The sequence below is a fragment of the Coniosporium apollinis genome (genome assembly GCF_000281105.1).
Source record: "Coniosporium apollinis CBS 100218 chromosome Unknown supercont1.24, whole genome shotgun sequence".
Taxonomy (NCBI): domain Eukaryota; kingdom Fungi; phylum Ascomycota; class Dothideomycetes; genus Coniosporium; species Coniosporium apollinis.
This window is the reverse complement of record NW_006913286.1, coordinates 241,672-267,622: the sequence shown is the minus strand read 5'-3', so window position 1 is coordinate 267,622 and position 25,951 is coordinate 241,672. Positions and strand designations below refer to the sequence as shown.

The 25,951-nt window shown below is 54.3% G+C and overlaps 12 protein-coding genes across 12 annotated transcripts; 9 read left to right on the top strand and 3 right to left on the bottom strand.

The window, feature by feature from the left end:
- Positions 1 to 133: 133 nt before the first annotated feature.
- Positions 134 to 1,699, top strand: W97_05203 (uncharacterized protein; the record flags this gene model as incomplete). The annotated part of the gene is made up of 4 exons (XM_007783088.1): positions 134 to 269; positions 347 to 1,280; positions 1,336 to 1,458; positions 1,531 to 1,699. The coding sequence occupies 4 exons, from the start codon at positions 134 to 136 to the stop codon at positions 1,697 to 1,699; spliced, it is 1,362 nt and encodes a 453-aa protein (XP_007781278.1).
- Positions 1,700 to 2,223: 524 nt separating this feature from the next.
- Positions 2,224 to 3,646, bottom strand: W97_05202 (uncharacterized protein; the record flags this gene model as incomplete). The annotated part of the gene is made up of 7 exons (XM_007783087.1): positions 2,224 to 2,596; positions 2,647 to 2,704; positions 2,754 to 3,331; positions 3,392 to 3,416; positions 3,470 to 3,484; positions 3,534 to 3,562; positions 3,618 to 3,646. The coding sequence occupies 7 exons, from the start codon at positions 3,644 to 3,646 to the stop codon at positions 2,224 to 2,226; spliced, it is 1,107 nt and encodes a 368-aa protein (XP_007781277.1).
- A 303-nt stretch (positions 3,647 to 3,949) lies between these two features.
- On the top strand, positions 3,950 to 5,602 carry W97_05201 (uncharacterized protein; the record flags this gene model as incomplete). The annotated part of the gene is made up of 1 exon (XM_007783086.1): positions 3,950 to 5,602. One exon carries the CDS (start codon positions 3,950 to 3,952, stop codon positions 5,600 to 5,602), a length of 1,653 nt encoding a protein of 550 aa, XP_007781276.1.
- An 876-nt stretch (positions 5,603 to 6,478) lies between these two features.
- On the top strand, positions 6,479 to 6,958 carry W97_05200 (uncharacterized protein; the record flags this gene model as incomplete). The annotated part of the gene is made up of 3 exons (XM_007783085.1): positions 6,479 to 6,516; positions 6,570 to 6,627; positions 6,779 to 6,958. 3 exons carry the CDS (start codon positions 6,479 to 6,481, stop codon positions 6,956 to 6,958), a joined length of 276 nt encoding a protein of 91 aa, XP_007781275.1.
- A 413-nt stretch (positions 6,959 to 7,371) lies between these two features.
- Positions 7,372 to 9,132, bottom strand: W97_05199 (elongator complex protein 3; the record flags this gene model as incomplete). Its single annotated transcript, XM_007783084.1, has 1 exon — positions 7,372 to 9,132. The coding sequence occupies one exon, from the start codon at positions 9,130 to 9,132 to the stop codon at positions 7,372 to 7,374; it is 1,761 nt and encodes a 586-aa protein (XP_007781274.1).
- Positions 9,133 to 9,407: 275 nt separating this feature from the next.
- On the top strand, positions 9,408 to 10,619 carry W97_05198 (succinyl-CoA ligase [GDP-forming] subunit alpha, mitochondrial; the record flags this gene model as incomplete). Its single annotated transcript, XM_007783083.1, has 5 exons — positions 9,408 to 9,571; positions 9,624 to 9,652; positions 9,712 to 10,010; positions 10,066 to 10,426; positions 10,480 to 10,619. The coding sequence occupies 5 exons, from the start codon at positions 9,408 to 9,410 to the stop codon at positions 10,617 to 10,619; spliced, it is 993 nt and encodes a 330-aa protein (XP_007781273.1).
- Positions 10,620 to 11,054: 435 nt separating this feature from the next.
- Positions 11,055 to 12,528, top strand: W97_05197 (uncharacterized protein; the record flags this gene model as incomplete). The annotated part of the gene is made up of 3 exons (XM_007783082.1): positions 11,055 to 11,391; positions 11,487 to 11,578; positions 11,641 to 12,528. The coding sequence occupies 3 exons, from the start codon at positions 11,055 to 11,057 to the stop codon at positions 12,526 to 12,528; spliced, it is 1,317 nt and encodes a 438-aa protein (XP_007781272.1).
- An 884-nt stretch (positions 12,529 to 13,412) lies between these two features.
- Positions 13,413 to 14,328, top strand: W97_05196 (uncharacterized protein; the record flags this gene model as incomplete). The annotated part of the gene is made up of 2 exons (XM_007783081.1): positions 13,413 to 13,495; positions 13,545 to 14,328. The coding sequence occupies 2 exons, from the start codon at positions 13,413 to 13,415 to the stop codon at positions 14,326 to 14,328; spliced, it is 867 nt and encodes a 288-aa protein (XP_007781271.1).
- A 1,014-nt stretch (positions 14,329 to 15,342) lies between these two features.
- On the top strand, positions 15,343 to 16,255 carry W97_05195 (uncharacterized protein; the record flags this gene model as incomplete). The annotated part of the gene is made up of 2 exons (XM_007783080.1): positions 15,343 to 15,377; positions 15,451 to 16,255. The coding sequence occupies 2 exons, from the start codon at positions 15,343 to 15,345 to the stop codon at positions 16,253 to 16,255; spliced, it is 840 nt and encodes a 279-aa protein (XP_007781270.1).
- A 664-nt stretch (positions 16,256 to 16,919) lies between these two features.
- Positions 16,920 to 19,848, bottom strand: W97_05194 (uncharacterized protein; the record flags this gene model as incomplete). The annotated part of the gene is made up of 4 exons (XM_007783079.1): positions 16,920 to 18,346; positions 18,393 to 19,008; positions 19,061 to 19,435; positions 19,489 to 19,848. The coding sequence occupies 4 exons, from the start codon at positions 19,846 to 19,848 to the stop codon at positions 16,920 to 16,922; spliced, it is 2,778 nt and encodes a 925-aa protein (XP_007781269.1).
- Positions 19,849 to 20,309: 461 nt separating this feature from the next.
- W97_05193 (uncharacterized protein) lies at positions 20,310 to 21,531 on the top strand (the record flags this gene model as incomplete). The annotated part of the gene is made up of 3 exons (XM_007783078.1): positions 20,310 to 20,539; positions 20,670 to 21,356; positions 21,408 to 21,531. 3 exons carry the CDS (start codon positions 20,310 to 20,312, stop codon positions 21,529 to 21,531), a joined length of 1,041 nt encoding a protein of 346 aa, XP_007781268.1.
- Positions 21,532 to 22,636: 1,105 nt separating this feature from the next.
- W97_05192 (uncharacterized protein) lies at positions 22,637 to 25,498 on the top strand (the record flags this gene model as incomplete). Its single annotated transcript, XM_007783077.1, has 3 exons — positions 22,637 to 23,351; positions 23,411 to 25,202; positions 25,270 to 25,498. 3 exons carry the CDS (start codon positions 22,637 to 22,639, stop codon positions 25,496 to 25,498), a joined length of 2,736 nt encoding a protein of 911 aa, XP_007781267.1.
- Between the last annotated feature and the right edge of the window lie 453 nt (positions 25,499 to 25,951).

Sequence of the window (25,951 nt, the reverse complement as noted above, 5' to 3'; positions counted from 1 at the left end):
TTGTGTTCTGAAGGGCGTGCAAGGATCTTGCGCGAGCATAGGAGATGCGGTTAGACCTCGGTGAATTCGCGCGTCACCGATCTGATATCGCAGAAAATTTAGAGTAAGCAAAGCGAGTCAGAACACCTCCATAATGTCTGAGAAGAAGAGAAAGAGAGGCTCCGTCGAGGATGGCCCACCAAGTAAGAAGATTGCGCCCGCCGCACCTTCAACAAACGAGGTCAAGGTCACATTTGTCCCGGACAATGAAGAGCTATGTCCAGTTGTAGGTGCGTAATTGCAAACCGTACTACCATTTTACCCTCCTGAACTGACCTCAGAGGACATTGTAGCTGATGCATAACAGCCTCTACACCAGGTCTCTCCATACCCACGAACATCCCGCTACAACCCTACAAGAAGTCCCGTATATTAACGCCGGGCCACAAGCCCTCTAAGTCCGGCACATACGAGCTCCTCCTCCAGTCCTCCAACCATCCCCGTCTCGACTATACCGCGCGCGAAGAGCATGATGGCAGCGCCGATAGTCTTCTCAAGCACTACGTGGGCGTCTTCGACCCCACCACGAGCGAGCTCACGGTTACAGAAGCGCACAAGATAGTGGTCCGGAGTACCCTTCGCAGTGAAGCGGAGGAGATGCGGGAAGAGCGGGAAAGGCGAGCTGCAGAGGTGGCGCAAAAACCTAGAGCGTCGGCCTTAAAGCAGGATCTTGGGATGACATTCGGCACGAAGAAGGCAAAGAAGGCGATTGCGTCGATTACGGAAAACGCCATATCACAGGGAGCGGGCGGTGGGCCAGGCGGGAAAGCGCCGGTGGGTTCAGTAGCTGCGGCGGTTGTGGATGCCATGGCTGCTGCAACTGCGGCCATGCCGACTCGCGACGAGATGCAGGCCGATATCGACACAACGAAGCCGCGACCTACACCGAATACGAACGCTACCACACCTGCGGAGGTTTATACGCTGGAATCGCTGGTTGGTGCAGATACCGTTAGAGAAATTAAAGTCAAGGATTGGCTAGATGCGGTCAAGGAAAACCAGGACGTCAAGACCTCGAGCCGTTTTGTGTCAAGAAGATTGGAAACGGTGGCGAAGATTCCGGACATCAAGAAGCTGAAGGCCTTGAAGTACATCCTGCTGCTCATCGACTTCCACAACGTGCTGAAGTCCGCTGGCAAAGATGGAGGCAAGAAATTACCGCAAGCCGATGACATGGCAAAAAAGTTAGGGGGTTACGGTGCGCTCGTCAACGGCGCGAAGCGGAACTTCTCAGATAAAGGGTAGGGCTGATTGCTTTGCCCTCATTTGGGAGCCACATGACTAACAGGTCTATAGGATGGTGACAAGTTGGTATCTCGACAAACTTAGGACGCATGTCGCTGCCTTGGCACTCATTGTCGACAATTTTCAAACCGACGTTTCAGGCCTTACGGGAGACTTGCGGCTTGACAGCGCAGGGTAAGGCAGCTCTTCCTTTGGCTGTATTAACCCACATTCTTAGAAGCGCTGCTGACAGCACCAATCTATCAGGATGTCGAAATACTTCAAAGAGATTGGCTGCAAAGTGGTTGCACTGTCTGAAGACGAGCGTGTCAAGCTTGGGTATTCGAAGGCTGAGGCTGCTGCGCATAAGCAGGCCAAGCTTCGTCTTCCGCTAGAATTTCCGAAGCAGAGGACTCCGCGGCAGAAGAAGCGCTGAGGCAGCTGAATGGTGTTCGCCTGTCTTGAAGGTGGAAACGAGTAATCAAATGCCAGTCCAAGAACGCAGAGGCCCTGAGGGACATGTTTGCGACATTGGCGCTACCGACTCCTATCAGAGCGATATGTTCGATGTCGATCTGTGCATGAAGGGCTATCGCCTCTTCTGGTAATGCTAGATTTAGACATCTCACGACATAAGTCAATAATTCAAGACCGCATCCATAGAGCCTGCGAAGGCGAAGGGACTTGATGTTCTAGACGCGAGTAGATTATGCAACGCTTATCGTAAGGAGTTACTTCTCCTGGCTTCAAACGCATGATTCGAGAATTTCGCCTTCATTGGCATTATCACTGTGCTTCTAGTGACGCTGATTCTACGAAAAGAGTGATCCCTGCCTGAAAGCACGGCTCTTCGGTCGCTTGCCGAGTACTTGCGTGCTCTGCAGTTGACACTAGGATGAGTCTCATAATGCAGAGAAGTATACTACATCACGAGGAGCTGTTCTTGTTACGATTCACTTTCTACTTCGCCACGATGCTCACAACATCCTCATCCGCCACCGCATGCCCAAGTCCAACCCTCTGAGGCAGATGCCTTGCACTGGCGCCCCACACCAGCGCATACTTGAAGGTTTCCTTGAGGGTCCGATGAATCTGGTCGCAAACATCCTCGATTGTTGCACCATTTCGCACGATAAGCGCCTCGGAGAAGTCTGGGTCTATGCCTTTCCTTTTCGTGTAGACGCGGATCAGCCGTAGCTCTTCCCAACACCGCTCGACGACGTCCTGGATACCGAGGTCGAGCTCACAGCTCATGACGACGGTGTTTGGCTCGCGTGCTAGCTTGTCGAGGAAGTCTAGGCTGACGCTGTCGATCTTGTTGTAGACGTATAGACTGGCTGGATCAGCTTGTTGTGTGGAGAGGCTCCGCCGTAACCAGCTTACCATTTGATGTACTTTCTATGATCCTTCATGATGGTGTCGATGAGATCATCCACGGTTGCTTGGGGTTTATCAGCCGCTATATCCTTCAGTTGCTGTGAACATCCTACCATTCTCGTCCCGTACGAGGCATTCGCAATTCAGCATCTTGTAGTCCCGAAGAATGTTGAAGACCATCTTCTCGTCCAGCCGTTTGGGAGGTGACTGAAACGTGATCTTCATACCGCCTGCCTTCTTCTGCTTGAGATAGATGTTCGGCGGTTCTCGGTTGAGCCTGATGCCCACCGCTTCCAACTCGCCTTCGAGCAGTGCTCGCTGTTCGGCGCGCTTAGTGGCGTCGAGAATCATGAGGATCAAATCACTTGTCTTCGCAGCCGAAATGACTTGACGACCTCTTCCCTTACCCTCGGCAGCCCCTTCGATAATCCCGGGTAAGTCGAGTACTTGAATCTCAGCGCCTCCATATTCAAGCACGCCCGGGATGGCCGTCAGGGTCGTGAAAGCATATGCGGCGACCTCACTCTTCGTCTTGGTGATCTTCGACAGAAAGGTGGATTTGCCGACTGAAGGAAAGCCGACCAGCGCTATTCGCGCATCGCCACTCTTGCTGACATCGAAGCCGGCGCCACCTCCTGAACCTGCTCCTGGTGCAGGTTCCAGTAGCTGCGCTCGTAGTCTTGCAAGTTTTCTGGTAACGATTCAGCATCAAGCATGAGTTCTATGGTGAAAGTCAAGGCACGTGACTGACCCCTTCAGAAGACCAAGATGATACTCTGCAAGGGACGGTCAACGGATAGCTTCCTCAAGAATGGAAAACGTCGCGTACCAGTCGCCTTGTTCTCTTTCAGCTGTCAGCGATGTCCGAGATTGTCACGGCTAGAGAGCGTTACTCTGCGTCCTCGCCATCTCCGTCTCTATCCTGCATTGCGTTAGAGAATTTCTTTGCCAATCCACTTTGACGAGCTAAGTCGTACTCCTTAATCTTCTCCGTAATGTTTACCATCTTGGCGGCTGATTCGTGAGCAGAAACTTGTAGATTTGGTATAACTTGACAGTGCTATCAAATGTTTGTCGAATGCTGCCGAAGCGGCTCGCCTGAACGGGTGGGACTTTTGCGGGCGTATCGAATGTACACATCAGGACTAGCGCCACGGAAAAGAATTACGAGCAGCCGAAGAGGCAACATGCCGCCCTCAGCAAGAAAACTCAACGGTCCTTTAAATGCAATAAATGCAACATGAGTTAGCATACATCTTCATAGATTTAAATTTTTGTTCTTTCTCGCAGTCTCTACCTCGAGTCCATAATGCTCTTCGGATCTTCTGCGCCCCAGAGTCACCACGAGGTACTTCAACAATATACCGCCCAATATGATGCCCGGATCAAATCAGGCGAATACGAGCCTTTTGTATATCCATGGGGTACCTTCGGTGCAGCAGTAGTCATCCTCTATCTGCTCATAGATCACCGAGATCGACCATTTCTCCGCCGATCCAGGTATCTGGTATGGGCTTTCAATGTGGGCTTCTCCGCCTACTGCATCAGATACTGTCGTGCACGTAGTATGGTAGCCGGCTTTGGCATCGGCCTTGTTTCGGCATGGTCTATCCTTTGGACAGCTACGATTCTCATCGTCCATGATGCCCAGATGGACTTCCGAAGAATCGAGCGAACCGATAGCGGAGTTGGCCAGACGATAGCTCCTCAGCAATATCTCGAGCCGTTTGACGAAAGCTCGAACGGTCATGCAAACGGTTCAGCGTCCCAAACTAAAGGACTTGCTATTAAACGGCGGAGGTCTCGTTCGGGATCTAACAAGTTTGGCACACGATTAGCGCCAGCCCAGAGGAAGGGCGCTTTTGCCTGGCAGTCGTACCCAGTAGCGCCATTCATCGAGCGGCTGGACTGGGTCGCTGATGTCTTCTGCAACTTCAGGGGCATGGGCTGGAATTGGCGCATCTCCGGACTTGCACCTGCTCCAAAATGGGTGCAGGAAGAGCTACGAAATACCTCTGGAACCGAGGTCTCAGACAAGGACACACATACCGGCAAAGACGGTACCCACAGATATCACACCAAGCACGAGGTTCTTCGCGCGAATGTGAAAGCCTTCATCATCAACTACTTGATTATGGACCTTATGAAGGTCTTCATAGTGCATGACCCGTACTTCTGGGGTCAACCACACCTACCGCCGCCGTCATGGTATCCCGCCGCTGTAAGAGCCTCACCACTTTTGTTGCGAGTGGTGCGCCTAGCGCTCACCCTCTTCGCCGTTAAGTCGTCCCTTCTGTGCCTTTTTACTCTGGCGCCGCTCTTCTTCGTCGGCGTTCTCGGGCCGAAGGTGATTGGCGCTCGTGGCGAACCGTGGATGTATCCAGATACCTGGGGCAGCTACCGGAATGTCTTCGACAAAGGCTTGACTGGGTGGTGGGGCGGCTGGTGGCATCAGACGTTCAGGTTCGCTTTTGAGTCACCTCCAAAGCGGATCGTTACTGCTCTTGGGATGAACCCGAAGTCTCTAGCTGCAAAGGGATTACAGCTCTTCATTGCGTTCGCGTTGTCTGGGTCTCTGCATGCCTGCGGCAGCTTCACCATGGCCGGTCAGACATCGCCGCTGAGCGGACCATTCTCGTTCTTCGTCCTGCAAGCCTGCGGAATCATCGGCCAGCTGCTTCTGACGGGCATGCTACGAAAAACCGGCGTCACGCAGCGAATGCCGAAGCGGGTGAGACAAGCTGCTAACTTCATCTATGTCCACCTGTGGTTCCTTTACATAGCGCCGCTTCTTTGCGATGACTTCGCGAAAGGTGGCATCTGGATGTACGAGCCCTTCCCGATAAGTCTGCTGAGGGGGTTGGGTCTGGGCGGACCTGAGAACGGTTGGTGGTGTTGGGGTGGTGAGTGGCTTAGATGGCATACTGGGCAGCACTGGTGGCAGTCTGGAATTTCTATGTGATTTTTGAATGACTCCTTTAGATTATGAATAGATAAATCTCCTTTAGATACATTGTAGAGTATAGATCTCGAAGCTTTTCAATAAACTTCTATACGCAGCCGAAACCATTTTGAAATGAGTTCCTCATTCTCCGAGTCGTTCGCAAGCTGCGACACAGAGCGGATACTTTGCGGACTCTCACGACAATCTATATGAAGGACGCTGTGGCAACGTGGAAGCCACACCCCGGATCCGCTTGGTTGCAAGAGCTCCAGGAGTAATGGCTATAATCACCTTGCATTCAGATATTTGAAGCGGAGCCGATTCATTACAAGCGCTTGGTTGTAGCGTTCACGTATACCAAACGCATCAGACAACACCAATAGTGGAACGATTTGAAAGGCACCGAGCTTCGTGATATAGGACACCTACATGAGAGTATACAAAGCAAGCGGTTGCCAGAAGAGGCAGGGCTTCGGGATTTCATCTTCTGTTTCGTCTCGTCTGCGAGATGACAAAACGATAGATTCCAAGCAGCTCTCTACGTGTAGCCCTCATCGCGTTGAGTTACCAAGATGGAGATTTCGCAGAATGGATGCGCTGCAGCTGACAGTTCTCGCAGCTGTCAGACACTTGACAATCGACGTCCACTGGTCAGCCTTGCGCGGAGAAACCAAAACCCGGAGCATCCAGCGAGCATTGCCTCATCCATCGCCTCGGGGTCGGTCTGCCGTGCCATTGATAACTTGACCCTTCCACACCTCAGGCCGCTCAGTCCTTACAAACATCGAAGCCGACTTCGAACCATCCTTGCGAATCCAACCCGTCTGCTCACGCCTTCTCCGCCGCACACTAAACCGCCCAACCGCTAGCCCTACCCACCGATAATCCGCCATCATGAAGCCCGTCGTATCAGCGATGAATGCATGGACATGGTGCGGCCAGTCTCTTCGCGCGGTTAAACACTGTTTTCTGACATCGCGCCCAGCATCGTCGTCTCCTGCTTCGCGATCGTGATCCTCTCCATCATCGGCTCCCTCTTCAAAGTACGTCACCTACACGTCTCCGCCCATATGCCTACCTACATTCTACACGCGCTCTCAAACACCATGACATTCTACCTACATCTCGAATCCACATCTACCTCATAATATCCCCCGTTCAAGCCCCACGAAAGGCTAACGTTTCCCCGCACAGTCAAACAACCACTCTATGATGGGCTCAACTGACGACCCCGAGGACGGCAAAGCCGTCGCAGCCGCAGTCTTTGGTGCCGTGGGCGTGTATGCCATCTTCCTGGTGTTTTGCTCCAGCCAGGCGTGGTTACATATGCGAGCTCGGGGGACGGAGAGGAGGGGCGGGATTGCGCTGTCATGAGTGTTGCGATGGTGTGGGGGAGAGAGATGTGATGCAGGAGGACGGACTTCGGTTTGATGCTGTGCGCGTTGTCTTTGGGCTGGTTTGCACGGCGTTCTAAGGGAGTATGTTTGAGTGGCTGTAGATGTTGGATTTAGGCTAATGTGCACATGGGAGTCCGTTAGACGCGGTCTTTATTCCGTTACCCTATTGGCACTGAACGACCTCGAAGTTTGTTTTGTACAGGATTTGTTTCAGCATTCCCCCTTGCCATGATACTCGCTATGGAATCAACCCGCGGGGTACGCCACAGGATGCATTTTCCGCCTTCTAATGCGTTTTTCAGGCCACCCGTTTCCAACGCCAGTATTGCAACGCCATCGTAGAGATTGCCAAGTCATCAATACTATCATGTCAGGCGTTTCCCGTAAATCTCACCGTTCTTCGTCGCTGCTCCCCTCGTCCCTCTCCTCGTCCCTCTCCTCGTCCAACCACTTACTCATGTATGGCCCATCAAGCCAATACCCCAACTTCGTATAGTAGCTCCTCACGCCGACCCCAGAGATAACACTAATCTTCCTTGACCCATGCTCCTCCCTCGCGATCCTCTCCGCCTCCTCCATCAAAAGCGTCCCATACCCCTGATGCTGAAACTTCCTCGGATCCCTCGCATGCACCGGCACCGCACTGCCATAAACATGCAACTCCCTGACCAAGCTCGTCGGCTGCCCCACCAGCTCCGGCCTGAACGTATGCTCCGCGCTACACTTCCGCAGCCTGAGCAGCGCAATCAGGATATCCTGCTTCGGATCCTCGTACGCCAGGAACGTCTCCCACCCGCCGTTGGCCGCGTAGTCGCGCCGCACGAGCTCGACCTGCGACGGCCGGATCTTGTGCTTCACCTCGTTGATGCCGACTTCGCGCGTGCGGACGTCGCGGCAGGACGTCCCGAAATCCTTCATCCGCGCCAGCGCTAGCTCGCGCAGGTTGCCGTTCTCAACGCCCGCGGTGACGAGCGGCATCGGGATGTCGCGCTGGACGCGGTAGATGCGGGTCCAGGGCGGAACGAGAGCCAGGATGCGAGCCACGAGGTCGATGAGCGCGTTGGGCGTGTAGTTCTTGTAGCGGCCCGTGCGCCACAGCTCGTAGAGCCCCGTCCCGCGGATTACGAGGGTTGGGTAGATCTTTAGCCCGTCGGTCCGGAAGGAGGGGTTCTCGAAGTACTCGCGGAATTGGTCCAGGTCGCGCTCCATGCCGACGTTGGGGAGGTCGGGCATCATGTGCGATACTACTTTGAAGCCGGCGTCTTTGGCGAGGGAGAAGGTTTTGCAGACGGCGGCGACGGTGTGGCCCCGGTTGGTGTCGCGCGCGACATCTTCGTAGAGGGATTGCACGCCGATCTCGAGGCGGGTGCAGCCGTAGCGGAGCATGCTGGAGAGATGCGTGTCCAGGCAGTAGTCTGGCCGGGTTTCGATTGTGATGCCGACGCATTTGATGTTGGACATCTCGCCTGCCGTTACGGCTTCATCTACGTTGTTTGTTTGGTAGCCGGACAGGGCGTTGTGAAGCTGCGATATGAACTCGTCCCGGTAGTCCTCCGGCAAAGACATGAATGTGCCGCCCATGATGATGTACTCGACTTTGTCCACGCTGTGGCCGAGTGACTTGATCTGGTCCACCCGTCCTCGTGCCTGTTCGTAGGGGTCGTAGCGCGCGCGGATGGCTCGCATGGAGGTCGGCTCGTAGCCTGTGTAGGACTGGGTTGAGTATTCGAAATCTGAATCCGGCCCGCCGGGGCAGTATACGCAGATGTTGCCCGTGTAGGCGATGTGTGGACATCGATGCGGCTTGCACATTACCGCTACCACTGCTATGCCAGACGATGTCCGTATAGGTTTCGCTATTAATTTGGGAAGAATGTATTTCTTGTGGTGCTCTGGTACAGCGGCGATGATGGCGGTTAGGGGTGGTTGAGTGCTCAGGTAGTGTTTTTTTGCTATTTGGCCGCGCAGGGCGTTGAGATTGAGGTCCTTCTTTGGCTTTGAGCCATCGAGCTGAGCTTCGTAGTCCTGTATGAGGGCGCTGGCTATATCGGCGCATGCCCGCATGTATCGCTCGTTCTCCGGTGGAAGCTTGACATTCTTGGGTATGCGGCTGTTCTTTGGCCGCAATTCGGTCACCGTCATGGTCGCCATCGTGGCCCCTGTGTGTACTGGAGTGCCTGGGATCGACTCTCTACCTAGGTGAGTATTGCCGTGCGGCGAGATACTTGGTGGGGTGTTCGTCGCGAGCTGCGCGAAAGTTTCAACGAGGATCAGCCGTTGACGCTGAAGCGCAGAAGTCTGGGCAACGCTCCCGTCCTATCTCCACCTGGGCACCTCCTCACCAGACCCTGACCTACTGCAGCACCAGCTCTCGAGCTACAATTCTTCTACCCGTCGATCCTGCCCGAGTGCCCCGTCGCGCCACAATGCAGGCCTTTCGACGTCCCTTGGTCTCGGCGGCACAGACGACTGCGCGGAGGAGCTATGCGACAGCTCTAGCTTCGTCCATGTACTCGAAAACAAACGTCAATCTGCGCATCAACGGCGACACAAAGGTCATATACCAGGGCTTTACGGGAAAGCAAGGAACGTGAGTCGGGTTGTTGAGCTTCTGGGAGCTTCATAAGCTGAGAACGGTACAGATTCCATGCGCGACAAGCCATTGAATACGGTACATTATACAGCTGCCCCGCCTGCGAAAGAGCTCTATGTTCCCTAACATACATCAAGGCACCAACGTGGTCGGCGGCACAAACCCCAAGAAGGCGGGCACAGAGCACCTAGGCAAGCCAGTCTTTGCATCCGTCGCCGACGCCGTCAAGGAGACCGGGGCCAATGCCTCCGCCATCTTCGTCCCACCACCGCTCGCCGCGAGGGGTATAGAGGAGGCAGTCGAGGCACAGATCCCGCTGGTAGTGTGCATTACGGAGGGCATCCCGCAGCACGACATGGTCCGCATCACGGACATGCTCAAGACGCAGGACAAGACACGGCTGGTTGGACCCAACTGCCCTGGTATCATCGCGCCGGTATGGCTTCCAATGGTCTGTCAATGTCGCTTTGACATACTTACAAGATATACAGGGTCAGTGCAAGATCGGCATCATGCCCGGCTTCATCCACAAGCGCGGCCGCGTCGGCATCGTCTCCCGCTCCGGCACCCTCACCTACGAAGCCGTCAACCAGACCACGCAAGCCGGCCTCGGGCAATCCCTCGTGATCGGTATCGGCGGTGATCCCTTCTCCGGTACAAACTTCATCGACTGCTTGAAGGTCTTCCTGCAGGACGAGGAGACAGACGGCATTATCATGATTGGCGAGATTGGCGGCTCGGCGGAGGAGGATGCGGCGGACTTCTTGAAGGAGTACAACACGGCGAACAAGCCTGTGGTGAGCTTCATTGCCGGTATCTCGGCGCCGCCGGGGAGGAGAATGGGCCATGCTGGTGAGTATCCCATCCATTGGAACTCTCGCCTGACACGTGCTGATATGGTATAGGTGCTATTGTTAGTGGAGGCAAGGGTGATGCCAATTCCAAGATCAGAGCATTGGAGGGTGCCGGCGTTGTTGTTGAGCGTAGCCCTGCCGCGCTGGGCAAGACGTTGCACGCCGAGTTTGTTAAGCGGGATTTGATATAGAGTGGTATTCCAGTTGGAGGCGGGATGAGTTTCATATAGGCATCTAGTGGCTCTTGAGTTGCGTACACCTTCAAGGTTTGTATCAGCGGTTGCACAGCACTACCGAGTCATTCGAGTCAATGTACAGTTGTTGAGCACATGTTTATGCTCTTCAATGCGAGCGCATGAATCTAAGACGAATTGCCAATCTCCGGATTCCTGAACTCGTCTACGCCTCCTGGCTGACATCCACCTCCTCTCGTGTTCCATGCCCGTGAACTCCCCGGGCCAGCTCCAAGCTATTCCGCTCCGCTGGACCCTGGACTTGGCATCTCGGCCCGCATCCGAGACCTGCACCTCGCCGTAGATCCTCGAGCAAAATACCACAACCTTAAACACCCATTGCAACCCCCCAGTCCCCCCTCATTCGCCCCCCACCCCCCACCAGCCCTCGCCATGCTCTCCGGAATACTCCTCTTCAACCAAAAAGGCGAGAACCTCATCTTCCGCTCCTTCCGCACCGACTGCCGCCCCCGGCTGGCGGACGTCTTCCGCATCCAGGTCATCTCGAACGCGCAGGTGCGCTCGCCCATCCTAACGCTCGGCTCGACCACCTTCAGCCATGTCAAGCATGATAATATCTACGTGGTGGCGGTGACCAAGGGGAACGCGAATGCGGCGCTGGTGTTTGAGTTTCTGGGGCGACTGGTGCAGTTGGGGAGGAGCTATTTTGGCAAGTTCGATGAGGAGGCGGTGAAGAATAATTTTGTGCTGGTTTATGAGCTGCTGGACGGTAGGTGCCTGTGGAGGCGGGGGTGGTGTGGGTGAGGTGGAGGGACGTAGAAGGGAGGGTGAGAGGAAGCTTGGGCTGACGGAAAGTGCCCGCAGAGATACTTGATTTCGGATACCCGCAGAACACAGAGACGGATACGTTGAAGATGTACATCACTACAGAGGGCGTCAAGTCCGAGCGGGCCATGGTACATAGACCCCCCTTCTCCCTTGAAACGCATGCGCTGGCACGACGCTGATATCTTGCCAGGAGGACTCCTCCAAGATTACAATGCAAGCGACCGGCGCCCTCTCCTGGCGTCGCGCCGACATCAAATACCGCAAAAACGAAGCCTTCGTCGACGTGATCGAAGACGTGAACCTCCTCATGTCCAGCTCCGGCACCGTCCTCCGCGCCGACGTCGCCGGCCAGATCGTCATGCGCGCCTACCTCTCCGGCACGCCCGAGTGTAAATTTGGCCTCAACGACCGGCTGACGCTCGGCGAAGACAACGTGCTGAGCGAGCAGCGAGGAAACCAGAAGGGGACGAAAGCCACAAAAGCCGCCGCGGGCAGCGTGAGCCTTGAGGACTGCCAGTTCCATCAGTGCGTCAAGCTGGGGAAGTTTGAGGCGGATCGCATCATCTCGTTTATCCCGCCGGATGGGGAGTTTGAGCTTATGCGGTACCGAGCTACGGAGAATGTGAATCTGCCGTTTAAGGTTCATGCCATTGTTAATGAGATTGGCAAGACGAAGGTGGAATACAGTATTGCGATACGCGCGAACTACGGTCCGAAATTGTTCGCTACTAATGTGGTGGTGAGGATTCCGGTACCGTTGAATACCGCGAAGATTAGTGAGAGGACCAGTCAAGGGAAGGCAAAGTACGAGCCCGAGGGAAACAACATTGTGTGGAAGATCCCGAGATTTACCGGTCAGAGCGAGTACGTGCTGTCTGCGGAGGCGGAGCTGAGCAGTATGACGAATCAGAAGGCCTGGTCGCGGCCGCCGCTGTCGTTGAGCTTCAGCTTGTTGATGTTCACGAGCTCGGGGCTGCTAGTGAGGTATCTGAAGGTCTTCGAGAAGAGCAACTACAGCAGCGTGAAGTGGGTGAGGTACATGACTAGGGCGGGCAACTATGAGATACGGTATGTTTGAATCTTCCACCATGAGCTACGGCGGTTTATTGTGGGACAGTTCCGAACACTGTGCTGACTGCTCTCCCTAGGTTCTGAAAATCGTTCGACGCGGCATCGAAGATTTCACAGCATGTGATATGCTGTCAAGAACCGCACACGACTGCACCGAGGCGTCTGATACGTCCGGAAGCAGTGCTTTGTATGGACTGCAATCCTCGAAGTACAGGCATTGCCGTTGCAGATGCGACATCGGACGTCGTTGCGACGCGAAGCGTTGTAGGGAAGGAAATTGCGAGGCCTGTCACCTCGAACGAAGACAGAGTCATGGCCTAGGCTGTAAGTGGCTATGAGGACAGTATGCGGGCGGCGAAGATAAGGAAGTGAAAGTGGTGTGCCGAGATGCTTATAACTATTGCGGACGAGCAGCTTCTTGCTGCGACGTCGATGCAAAGCTCAGTATGTGGTACGTGAAGGTATTCTAAGGACTTCACTTGAACTTCTTTGCGTTATACCGTATATGAAAATTTTGGAAACAAATGTAGAAGAATTGCACTCACACGCACGCACGTCGTTGCCAAAAATACCCTGACTCCAACCATGAACATCACGCTTCGACACTGGTGCGAAGTTTCTAAATCGATGCCAGCTCGTTCATGTGATTAAGCAATATAGAAAGCACTCTATAAAGCTTATAATCGGCTATGCAGACTAGATTTAGTAATGTTCAATCGGTGGCAAGGGATTGAATTTCTATGCTTTTGAGCCTTGGAGTCGGCGTTATTTTGGCGACGACATAGCACGTGATATCGTGTTAGCGTGCATCTCGGAAACCAGGTTTCTCCATGACCTTCGCAAGTAAACATCGCGTCTACTGTCCAAAGGGTTACCCATAGTACACCAAGCATGTCCTTGAAGCGTGCCCTGCAAGAAGATACCGCCTCAGAGCCCTTAGAAATAATAACGACTCTCGAGCGGCCGCTATTCCCGTGAGTCTACTTTCCAGATACGGGTTCTTCAAGAATTGACACTCTATAGCTCGCTCGACACAACAATAGTCACGGTCCATGTCGGAAAAGATGCCCACCCTTTCCACGTACACAGAGCACCGCTGTGCGAGTGGTCCGAGTACTTTAAGGGTGCTTTCCTAGGCCATTTTATAGAAGCCGAGGAGAAGGCTATGTATCTTGACGATGTGACCGTGGAGATCTTCGTTGCCTTTACAGAATGGCTCTATGTGAGGGCTGTCATTCCTCAGCCAGTCGTGACATACAGCAGTACCGAAAGGCAAAGGCGGCATGACTGGTTCGAGGGCGGCTGGGGCGACGACGAGAGCAATGCCAGGGATGCACTTGAGGGTCCAGAAGAAGACTACGGAAACTGCCATTCTGATCTAGTTGATTCATTTACCGAAAATCTGCTCAGCCTCTACATATTTGCCGACAAGTATGCAATCCCCGAGCTCAGGACAGACCTTCTCGATACTCTGATCCAGTGGTGCTCCTATGCAGATATAACTCCAGATATACAATGCGTACCCAGGGCTTTCAAATACCTACCATCGAGCTCCCCGTTCTGCAGATACTTGACCGACATAAATGCCGCCTTTTGGTTTCCTGAGGACGACGGCAAATCTAGCCTGCATCCTTCCTTGCCGCAAAAATTCCTCCTGGAGATCATCTCAATCAACAGCTACCACGGCATGGACGGATGTACGACCATTAACCACATTTCCCCCGGGAGCGTGATTCTATGGGTCCTTGCTGGTATCACGAGCACAAATCAAAAGCGGAACGTCGCGCCTGCCACAGAAACTACCTAAGAAAACGGATATTACGGGAGAACCTAGCAAAGGCGTGCGCTGGCAGCGTCAGCGCCGACAACACCGACAAGGAACCTGCGAAGAAGAAACAGAAGACCATTGAATGATCGCCGGGAGATGTCTCATTGTTTTCCTTCTATTGTACCAAGTTCAACAAGCATCACGGCTTGATGCTGGAGGAAGAGACGGTGTACCAACATACTCCCGTTCGGCTTTACATCTTTGGGTTCAGGAGTCGGGTCGAGGCTTGCGTGTACCCCATAGTCAGACAGACGCGTTTTCGGTTTCGTCACCTTGTGAAATCATTTCTGTAAAGATGCTGTACACCACATGGTTATACTTCCAAGTGTACGGCAATTTCAAGTTGGAAAAGGTCACCAGAGCGACTGCCAAGTGTTGCTCGAAGCCTTGAGTCCCAGTAATCCTTCGTTACATGACATCTTATTGACTTCGCTTGTCATTTCACATAAAGTTACTTGTTCAATAGTAGAGCCCTAAATAACCGTACCGCTTCACCATACTAATAACAACTCTCTCATAGGCATTCCGAGAATGCCTATTGAACATAGGACATGGGAATGGCATTCCCATGTCCTATGTTCAATGGGATGCAGGTCTCTTTCTTCACGCTTCGAGGCCAGCCGTTCAGCGGCAATAGGGTGGTCAATAAGGTGACAACGCCCGCTGTCCATTCGACTTCACTTGAAACCTACGTGGATGAATGTAGAGTACTGCTTGATAACGCGAGAGGAGTTATCGTCTTGCGGTTACTGACATAGAAATGCCTTCCCGTTTCATGTTTCCAACGGTTTCTGGACCCCTCGACACTGAAGAGTGGAGAAATAGTGAAGATCAGTCTCCTGACGTGTGTAGCGACACTGCCTCCTTTCACTCAAACGATTCACTTCGCTTCCTTGCAAGAATCTGCTGAGCGCGGCCAACCTTGGCCTCACAAGCCACCCGCCATCCTCTGTCAAACCATCGAACAGCTAATCGGTCAACGACCGCAGCAGCATGGCGTCCACCGTTCAAGAGCGCCCGTCATTCTTGTGAGCTACCACCTCGCTTTGGTTGTCCAACTTGTGACTTGTCCGGTCATGTCGCTGATGCTCTTGCCTGTAGGACGCTCACTCAGGATACGATCACCATCGAAGTGGGCGAAGAGAAGAAGCCATTCATCGTGCACAAAGATCTTCTCTGCTACTGGAGCAAATACTTCGACAAAGCTCTCAACGGCCACTTCAAAGAAGGTGGCAAGGACACTATTGCGGTTGAGGACTTCTCCCCATCGATTTTCGGATGTTTTGTGCAATGGCTTTATGCGCAGCCTTCTATGCCCCCAGTACCGGAGGGGGATCCTCAGATGAAGCAGACTGGGAAACTAGGTGGAACCCGACCAAGCAAAAAGACCAGTACTGCTACGCGGTACTCTGACAAGAAAGCGGATCATTCTGACAGAATCTACATCACGGTGATTTTGATGCTACTGCATCTGTACAGCTTTGGGGATAAGTATGAGGCCCACGATCTGAGAAAAGATGCGCTCAGCAAGATGGTAGACTATGCGATAGATGGCAAACGGGTTACTAGCGCAGTAGTGGTTGCTCTCGGTGTCAAGAATTTACCGGATTCCTCGCCGTGCTACAAGTACTTCGTCGATGAGTACGCTTTTGTCTGGACTCCAAAGACGGAGAGCGCGGATGTCATCAAGGACTCTCGTCAGACCTTACCGGCTGGCTTCCTTTTCGATGTCCTGCTGGCCAGCGCCGGAGGGGAAGAGACGCCAGACGACTTGGACGATCCATGCCGGTACCACAAGCATGAGACTTCGAAAGAGGTCGACCACTGCCGTATGCAGCATCCCCAAAGGATGGTTGTTATGGACGAGCTTGTCAGTGCTTGGTGCAGGGGTACTAGTCAAGACTGAGGAGGCGCTGGGTATGTTTCAAGAACACTCCCAACCCTTGCAGCACTCGCTGACCATTTGACGAAGCTTCAAGACGCCCATCCCTCTTCGCGCCACGCATCTCACGATCTAGGTGGAGTCGACTTCGGGGTAGATACTTAGTTGTGCATGCGTAGCGAAAGGTCACATGCGGACAATTCGACCTGACTACACTATTAGCGTCCACTCCGTTTTAACTTCTTCTGACACTTCACACCTTGCGAAACTGGCAAAAGTCGAGCGGAAAAGGTTTTTTGCTTGTCAGCAAGGGGCAACAGTTCTGTATCTACCCTTCTCACGGGTAGACCTTTCTCGGTCAATGCATTCCACTCCTAATCTCGTTTCCATTCGGAGAAGCCCCTGGCATCGCAAATATTAGTATTTTGTTGTGATCTCCGCTGTTTATCCATAGCGAGGGTATCTTCGCACCAGCACCCGCCTACCCTTCCCGAATCGCGATGCCCAGCCAGCTACGGCGACTTTTAGCAGATCCGCTCCTTCCGTAACCAGCTGCCGCCGGCACTTGGTGCTCAACAGGCAAACCTTCTCCCTAAACGCCATGCTAAACTCACAAACCCGCTGATGATGCCCAAAGCCCTGAGAATAAACTGACCCTTTCATGAATGAGTAGACCCCCAAGAATCGCTCACATAACGCTGCACTCCCGATCCAATCCCTTCCTCCCACCCGACGCCCCGCCCTCAGTTCCTGGCTTCGCCGCTTGCGCCCCATGCTTATGCTTATGCTTCTTCTTACTCTTACTCTTCCCCAAACCCCCACCTTTCTTCCCCGTCTCGCCACCCACCCCATCCTCCCCTTCAACCTCCAGCTCCTCAACCCCCACCCCAGCACTCTCACCCAACCGATCCCGACTTTTCTTTCCCGTGAGCCGACTCATCGAGAAACTAAGCCGATTCCCCTCTCCGCTCTGGCTCGTAGGCCTGCTCTTACTCCCTCCCTTCTTCGCCACCGTCGGCCCAGCGCCACCAGTGCTGACGCTAGTCCCAGCCCTGCTCCCCCGCCGCCCCAACGCCTCTCCGAGGAACCCGCCTTTCGCCCCTGCACCGCCCATCTCTTCGCCCGGCGTCGTGGCCGTGCTTCCCGGCGCCGTCGCGACAGACGATGGCGCGGCGTAGAGCACGACACTGCTGCGGCGCGTGTTGCTGCTTTCGAAGGACGTGCGCGCTGCGTTCGTCGCGGCGGAGAGGCGGTCGGTCGCGCGGCTGAGCAGGGTCAGGCTCTGCCGGCGGCCGCGCTTCTCTTCGAGCGGCGAGGCTGTGCCTGCAGCGGTGCCGCCAACGGTCGTCGTCAGGGTCGTGGCGCTCGAGTCCACGAGCGCGGGGTTGGAAAGCTCGGGGCTGTTGGGCTGGGTCCAGGAGACTGCGTCCGTCGATGCGGCAGCGGTCGGGGTCGCGGTCGTGTTTACGGTGCTGGTAGACGGGGCGGTCGGAAATTGCTCAGGGGATGTCGAGCGCTCGGCGGAGGTGAGGAAGTCGGCTTCGGAGTAGGGTGGAGGTGCGCCGTCGCGTGAGGAAGGGGCGGAGACCGAGTCGTTGATGGGCTGGACTTGGTAGAAGAGGAGGTAGGGCGATTCTTCCTTCAGTGCTTGGGCGATGTCGATGTAGGAGACGCGCTCGGCGGCGAGGTCGTCGAAGCGGAGCCAGTGCGATGAGCTGGATTGGCTCGTTACTGAGCTGGCGGCTGAGGCGGGGCGGGAGAGCGAGGGGCTCAGGGTGGTGCTGTTGGTGTCTGCGTTGGGCGCGTCGCCGCGGACAAGGGCGATGTAGTGGCCGGAGTCGACGGAGATGCCGCGGTGGCAGACGATGGATTGGAGGGAGAGTTTGAAGTTTCCGGACAGTGGGCCTTCTTCTTCTTCCATGCGGTCATCGGAGATAAAATGTGGCAGGCCTATTTCGAGGGGTATGTCTATGTATGTATCGAGTCGTCTAGGTGTGCCGTTGGGTAGGAAAGCATAGCGCTTAAGACATATACCAAGCACTGGGCGCTTGGCGGAGAAATGGGCGGCAACCTGTGCATCATTTGTTGGGGCGTTACTCGTCTCGGTGTACCATGCTTAAGTCATGTTAGCGATGGCCGGTGTGACTGGGGAATCGCTTACGGATAAGACTGAAAAACTGCCAAGCTGGCATCATGACTTCGTTACGAATGGATATGGCTCGCTGACGGTTCGGGCTACCAACAGATACATCGTCGTGGCTCTTTCCGTCAGTAGAATCACCAACCTCCACCTTTCGCTGGCTGAATATGCTGTCCGCTCGCCGGCGTGTACTGACGGGCCTGGCGGGCGGTGCAGTTGGTGTGGAAGGCGTAGGGGGAGCAGGAGAATCTGGTCTTGACGAGACTTCCACGACTTCTATGTGCAAGGCTGTAGCCTTGTCTTGCGATATGGGCGTGTTCAGTGTGTTCCGCCGTTGTAGATGCCGCTTTACCTCGATGCGGTTGTTGAAGTAAGATTCCAGGCACTCCTCCAAAGTGATAGTTTTGCCATCCTCTGATGGTTCAGGTATCGACACCTCCAGTAGCCGCTCGTTCACAATCTTGTGATCGTCTTTAGCATCGGTCTTGCCGGAGTGGTAAATGTCCATCTTGAGCGTCAGCATCGGCAGCTCTAGTTTCCCAGTGATGAAGGTGAAGGCCTCAGAAGCGTCCTGTTGATGCACCTTGGTGGCATCTTCCCATCCGCAACGACTAAGCGCCTCCTGCAGCTGCTTCGTCTGTGATGGCCGTCAGCGTTGTGTGGCTAACGAGGAAACGGAGGTGCTGTACAATGTCCACTGTGATGAGTCTTCCAGATCGCAGCATATTGACCCATAACCGCAGCACCGCTGCCAACAGCTTCCGTGGCTCGTCACTAAACGTGTCGTATAGCATAGCCTCAAAACTGTCGAATCTGGCGAACATGGCGAAGAGTAAGGCGTCCAGGTAGCAGGTGACAGCCTCACGATTCTCCGCGCCGAGTAGCTTCACCCGTGAATTGTATGGCGTCAGTATCCCTTCCAACGCATCCTCGAACAGTACGAGGAGCTCGACGGCCTTTTCGACATCGCCGTCGGTGGATTTTACTCGGAGGGCATACTCCATCTGCGGTTCTTTGAGGCTGGTGATACCAAGGGCCGTGAGTCTATGAGCAATGGCTTTGACCTGGACCGCTGTGTTAGCGGAAGATATTCGATCAGCATCAGTAGACGACCCACCTTGAGCTCTTCCTCTTTGCTGAGTTTCTTCTTTTTGTCTTCGGGCGAGAAGATACTGTACAGGTCTGCAGTAACTCGTGACTGTATAGGATCATAAGAATGCTGGTTAGTCAATGGCTCTTCAACCAGCAGCTGTGACCCCGCACGCCGTAAAAACAATGAAGCATAAGGAACCCTCCCTAGCAAAAAGCGCGACAATCGAGAGCAAGCAAAATATGAGCGACGGCTCGCAAGAAACGACTCTTCTGAGCTAGAACGGAGCTTGATAAACGAATAGCGGTCGGGAGGATATACTTTGCTGGAACTGCTACCGGTTGAGCGCTTCTCCCCGCGGGATAGTATTCTCGCCATCCCGTTCATGATGTCGGTTCCCTTTGGCGTTGGCATCCATAAGGCGTGTGTACCATCTACTGTTCGGCGTAGGTCCGGCGGGGGTGGCTAGCGGGCGCCGCTGTTCGCGATTGCTAAAAAGGTGCCGTGGGGAAGGAGATATGAGTATGAAATGGGGCAATTGCGTCGCTACGCTTACTTTGAAGTTTAAGAAAGGGCGATCTGGAGGAAGACTGGGAATTTGAGCAGGGTAGATAGGTGTTAAGAGCTGTTGACGGGGTGTTGCCTGAGACTGAGGGTGAGGGTTCTGGGGCTGAAGAAATCCAAGGGTCCAGGGTCTCTGTTCGTGACTAGCGTCTCAATGCCACGGGGATCGGCCTCCTCGCCGGCGCTAGCACAAAGTTCCAAGCCGCCCAGAGAGCTTTTGCAGAGCCGCAACTTCACCACCGTCAGGCCAGAGACATCGACACAACCGTGTAATAGACGGAGCTATGGCTTTGCGTGAGCTGGGCTCCATCTTCGGCCTTGCCTCACGGTCGGGGACCCGGCCGGTAGTACGATGCGCCAACCTCCCTATACGCCGCTATGCATCGACAGATGCTACTCAGGACCTCGAGCCAGCATCCTCCTTTTCCGCTCCTCCGCCATCAGAAGATATTGTGAAGAGCTATGATCCCGTAGCACAGAGCAGGAGACGGGGGAGACGACTACCACCAAGCAGGTATGCCTGTATCTCAGTAGCGTATACAACGCCTGCGCCCGGGATGGCCGTCCCACCCGCGCGACAGGAGCTTCAATCAAAACCTCCGGAGCAGTTGTACGAATAACGACTAACAACGAAACCCACCCAGATATCAGTTTCGCCCCCCAAAATACTACCGCGGCCCTCTTCACCCACATCAACCTCCACCGCCATCCGACCCCTCCTCCCGCGTCTTCCAACCCGGCCCCTTCTCCCTCCCCCGCCTCGAGCAAACCTACCAGTCCACCATCCAGCCCGACCTCATGACCCTCGCCTACACGCACTTTCCACCCGGCTACACCGCCCCGCCAAAAGGTGCTCGTCTGCGCAGCTGGGAAGGCGCGTCCCCCTACTTCAAGAACCGGCCGCTGCGAGGCCCCAGGGGAAGCGACGTGCTGCGGCTGTTGAGGCAGCCGACGACTTTCCGGAACGTGCCGAAGCTCACAGGCGTGACGGTGCATAGCATGGTCAAGGAAGCAAACGAGGATCCAGCAGTGCTGGACGTGGCGAAGATGGTTGTGCAGGCCATCACGAATGCGCGGACGAAGGTGCACAAGGCGAGAATGAGCGTTATTCAGTGGGGACATAGGGAGGGCAGGGTTGTTAGTGTGACAGCGGACTTGACGGGTGAGGATATGTACCATTTCTTGGGCAAGACGATCGATGTCGTGCTGCCGCGGATTAAGGATTGGAAGGGGGTCAAGGGGAGCTCGGGGGATAGTAGTGGGAATCTGACGTTTGGGCTGAGCGCGGAGAATGTGGCGTCGTTTCCAGAGATCGAGGTCAACTACGACATGTGAGTTCAACCTATGTGAGCTTGTGCGACTGAGACTGATTCGGCGAACAGGTATCCACCGAAGATGATTCCGGGCTGTCACGTTACTGTTCACACGTCAGCGACGAACGATAGAGATGCGAGGCTACTTCTAAGCTCGATCGGAATACCTTTCTATGGGAAGCTGGTAGACTAGGCTACCACGATCTGTACAGATATGTAGAATAATTGTAGAGTTGGCGGACTCCATCCGTACCGGACTGAGGGCTACAAACGGGAGATAGCATCTGGCGGCGCCTTTGTGTCAATGAATCCGAAGCGTTTCGAGCTCGTAGAAGTTGCATCCCGAACGCATGATAATGATCTTATCCCGCTTCTAAGATGCAAGTTCATGGTATACGAGAACTATGCAGAATACAATACGGAACCGACAATACCCCAAAGATCTGTTGATTGTCCTTGATAATAATTAGGAGGATGGTTGATAGAGTGCAAACAAAGTCACGTGAAGCGCGAGAGCGCGTCTTGTACCCCACGCGTTTGGTGGGGTGGCAAATGCCCCAGTCAATGCTTCCCGCCGTCAGGCTGCAACGCCCCGAGCGTACCACGGACCTCGCCCTTTTGACATTCGTGACAGATCCTTTGACAGGTTGTGACAGAGCACTTCACCGATTCTCAAAGGAGGGAGAATCGACTTCATTGAGCGTTGGTTTGCCTTCGCTGCAGGAGCTTCACATCGATTCTCGAGCGCTCTCATCCAATCACTAGCGAGACGCAGGGGTGCGGCAATCGATTGTGAGTGATCGAGTGTTTGACGGTTCTCGGCATCTGCTCGCTGCAACGCTCCCTTTTCTTCACTATCCCGCCCTTCTGGTCGTTCGCTCTTTACTTCTGCTTGTTCTTCAGTACCGCTTCCTGTCCTTTGTAGTTCGATATCCCCGTAAGCTACAAGCATGGCCAGGCGTGGTAGACCACCCGGGCCCACGAAAGGCAGCCTACCCTGTGAGTGTTCATGGAAGCTTCACAACGTCCCTTCACTATGATTCCAGCGCGCTGGTGGGTTTTGTGAAGTCACTGACAACCTTCGAGCAATCACTCAATTTCAGGAAGCCAGTCTGGAAGGCTTGAGCCGCTCTGATAGCCGCCACTCCATCAGCCTACGCCCCCGTTCCACAAGATCGACCGCCCCCCTGAGATCCATCGCGAATAGCTCGGACGAACAAGATTCGGACGAGGAGGAGGAACACACTGCGCCAATTGCTGCTGGGACGAGAGTCCTCAAAGAAGTTGCAATCTCAAAGATGGCGCCTTCGTCCACGAAGGAGCGCTCTTCGCTGCTGAAGGGCTCCAGCGCGGACAGTCCGCTGACAATCTCTCCGTTCGACTCCACTGCAGACAACTCATCCGTTGAGTGCGATACATCTCGAACAAGCGTTTCCACTACACCTGCAGCTGCGAGCGGCCGCAAAGCCAAGGCTGCGGTTGCCGGTCCCTCAAACGCTGCAAATAGGCGCTCGAGGTCTAGCAGACTGGCAGCCGTTGTCATCGATAGCGACGTCGAGATGTTAGATACAGCTGGGGATGCTGAACTGGCCAAGGCCTTGCAAGAGGAGGAATACGGAACAGTCCCATCGCCGCCTCCTACAGCTGGGCCAAGCTCGAAATCCCGCAAAACCCGAAAACACATTGACCTGGCTTCGGACGACGATGATACCCTCTCAGTATTATCAATAGCTTCGAGCGAATCTTTCGAACCTCCGGCGCGAAAACGTGCCAAGCTGACCGGTTCACGTAGAGCCACCATGGATCTTAACGACATCCTCTCCGACAAAGACTCCATTTTCGACAGTGACGATGACTTCACCTTTGCTAAGAGAGTTTCTCGTCTCGTGGCAGCGGACCAAGATGAGACTGACGAGGATTCTGAAGATGAAGACTCTGAAGAAGATGTTCCGTTGATGTCCATTAGTCAGGGTAAGCGGCCCGCTGTGAAGGGCCGCTTTCGAAGGACGAACAGTAGGTTACCGTGCAGTTTTCTTTCGGATATCTGCAGCATTGCTGACATCCGTACTCAGCGCGCTTGGGTAAATTGCCCCATGCCGTGCAGCTCCGGATCGCGGCGGCCAACGACAGAGGTGAAAGGAGGAGGATACGCGATCGCGGCTACTTGGAAATGGCTCATCCCGAAATCACGAACATGTGGGAAACTCTCGAAACCATCCCAATCATTAAACCTGAGCAGGCCCAGCAACCAGCAGCCATTACGCGGAAACTGAAGTCGTTTCAACTGGAAGGCCTCGACTGGATGACAAAGCAGGAGAAGACTCAGTACAAGGGCGGCCTGCTTGGTGACGAGATGGGCATGGGAAAGACCATCCAAGCGGTCTCATTGATCATGTCTGACTACCCTGCCAAGGACCCCACTTTGGTGGTAGTCCCTCCCGTCGCGCTCATGCAATGGTCGAACGAGATTGGGGAGTATACCAACGGGAAGCTCAAGGTCCTAGTTTATCACGGTACGAACGCGAAGTGCAAGAAGATGACCACCAAGGAGCTGCGGAAGTTCGATGTTATCATGATATCCTACAACAGCCTGGAGTCGCTGTACCGGAAGGAGACCAAGGGCTGGTCTCGTGGCGAAAACATCGTAAAGGAGGATTCGCCTATCCACGCCATCACCTTTCATCGACTGATCCTGGACGAAGCGCATAGCATCAAGTCACGGACGACTGGCGTGGCAAAGGCCTGCTTTGCTCTGAAAGGAAAGTTCAAGTGGTGCTTGTCGGGAACACCAGTGCAGAACCGTATCGGCGAGTTCTTCTCGCTCCTTCGATTTCTCGAGGTTCGACCGTTCGCCGACTACTTCTGCCGACGATGTAACTGTGCTCAGCTGCACTGGTCCTTGAATGCGGACTACATGTGTTCGCACTGCAACCACAGCGGTGCGGAGCATGTCTCGGTCTTCAATCAAGAGCTGCTCAATCCTATAACTGGCGACAATCAGCTGAAGCGCAGCGAAGCGCTTGACAAACTGCATATGATCACGGCACGCATCATGCTACGTCGGATGAAGCGCGATCACACGTCCTCTATGGAGCTTCCACCGAAGGAGGTCATTATTCACAACGAGTTCTTTGGCGAGATTGAGCGAGATTTCTCATCCAGCATCATGTCGAACACCACGCGCCAGTTTGATACCTACGTGTCTCGCGGTGTGATGCTCAACAATTACGCCAACATCTTCGGTCTGATCATGCAGATGAGGCAGGTGGCGGATCATCCTGATCTACTCTTGAAGAAGAGCGCCGAAGGTGGACAGAACATTCTCGTCTGCCAGATCTGCGATGAGCCGGCTGAAGAAGCGATCCGATCGCGCTGCCGGCATGAATTCTGCCGCTCTTGTGTTAAAAATTACGTGCAGTCCGTCGAAGGCTCCGGCGGCACCGCTGACTGCCCACGCTGTCACATCCCGCTCTCCATCGACTTCGATCAGCCGGACATCGAGCAAGATGAGGAAGTGGTCAAGAAGAACTCGATCATTAATCGTATCAAGATGGAGAACTGGACCTCGTCCACCAAGATCGAGATGCTGGTGTACGACCTCTACAAGCTGCGCAGCAAGAAGCAGACCCTCAAGTCTATCGTGTTCTCCCAGTTCACGTCGATGCTCCAGCTCATCGAGTGGCGCCTCCGTCGTGCAGGCTTCAACACAGTCATGCTTGACGGCAGTATGACTCCAGCCCAGCGCCAGAAGTCGATCGAGTACTTCATGAACAACCCCGACGTTGAGGTCTTCCTTGTCTCTCTGAAAGCGGGTGGCGTCGCGCTCAACCTTACCGAAGCCTCGAGGGTCTTCATTGTCGACCCGTAAGTCCTCTCTTATCACCCTTGGCATCTCCCGCTCGCTTTAATATGCTGACACCACGGTACACAGATGGTGGAACCCAGCTGCAGAATGGCAGTCTGCAGACCGCTGCCACCGCATCGGCCAGAAGCGGCCCTGCGTCATTACGCGCCTCTGCATCGAAGACTCAGTCGAGAGCCGCATGGTCATGTTGCAAGAGAAGAAGGCGAGCATGATCAGCGGCACTATCAACAACGACAAGGTCGCCATGGACAAGCTGAGTCCGGAAGACTTGCAGTTCCTGTTCAGGGGAACTTAGGAAGAGATGGATCTGCATGCCGAGTTTATGAACGCGATCAGGAATCTTCCCTTGCATGGCTCTCTTTGCTGCACAGATTTCGCTCAAATGTTTACTGCCGGCTGTTGTGTGCGTCGCGTGGTGTAGCTTGCGTTTCCCTTTTGGCTGGGAGGATTTCTGACTTGCTCTGATACCCTGGGTGGCTACTATGCTTACTTGGGCGAACAGCGAGGGGACGGGAATATGGCTCGCTTACTTGCTTGCGATGCTTCTACAAAAGGATTCGGGGAGAGTTATGGCCTTGCTGGACTGAGGAGCTTGAGGTGCTGGGAGAAGGAACATGGTGAAAATGAGCTACGTAAAGACGAGATATGAGACGCGTGATATACAGCTTAAACTTCTGGGAACCACGAAACGCGCCGTGTGCTAATTCAGAAAGCGCTTTTCGTTCCTGCCTATCGCGAGCGATTACTA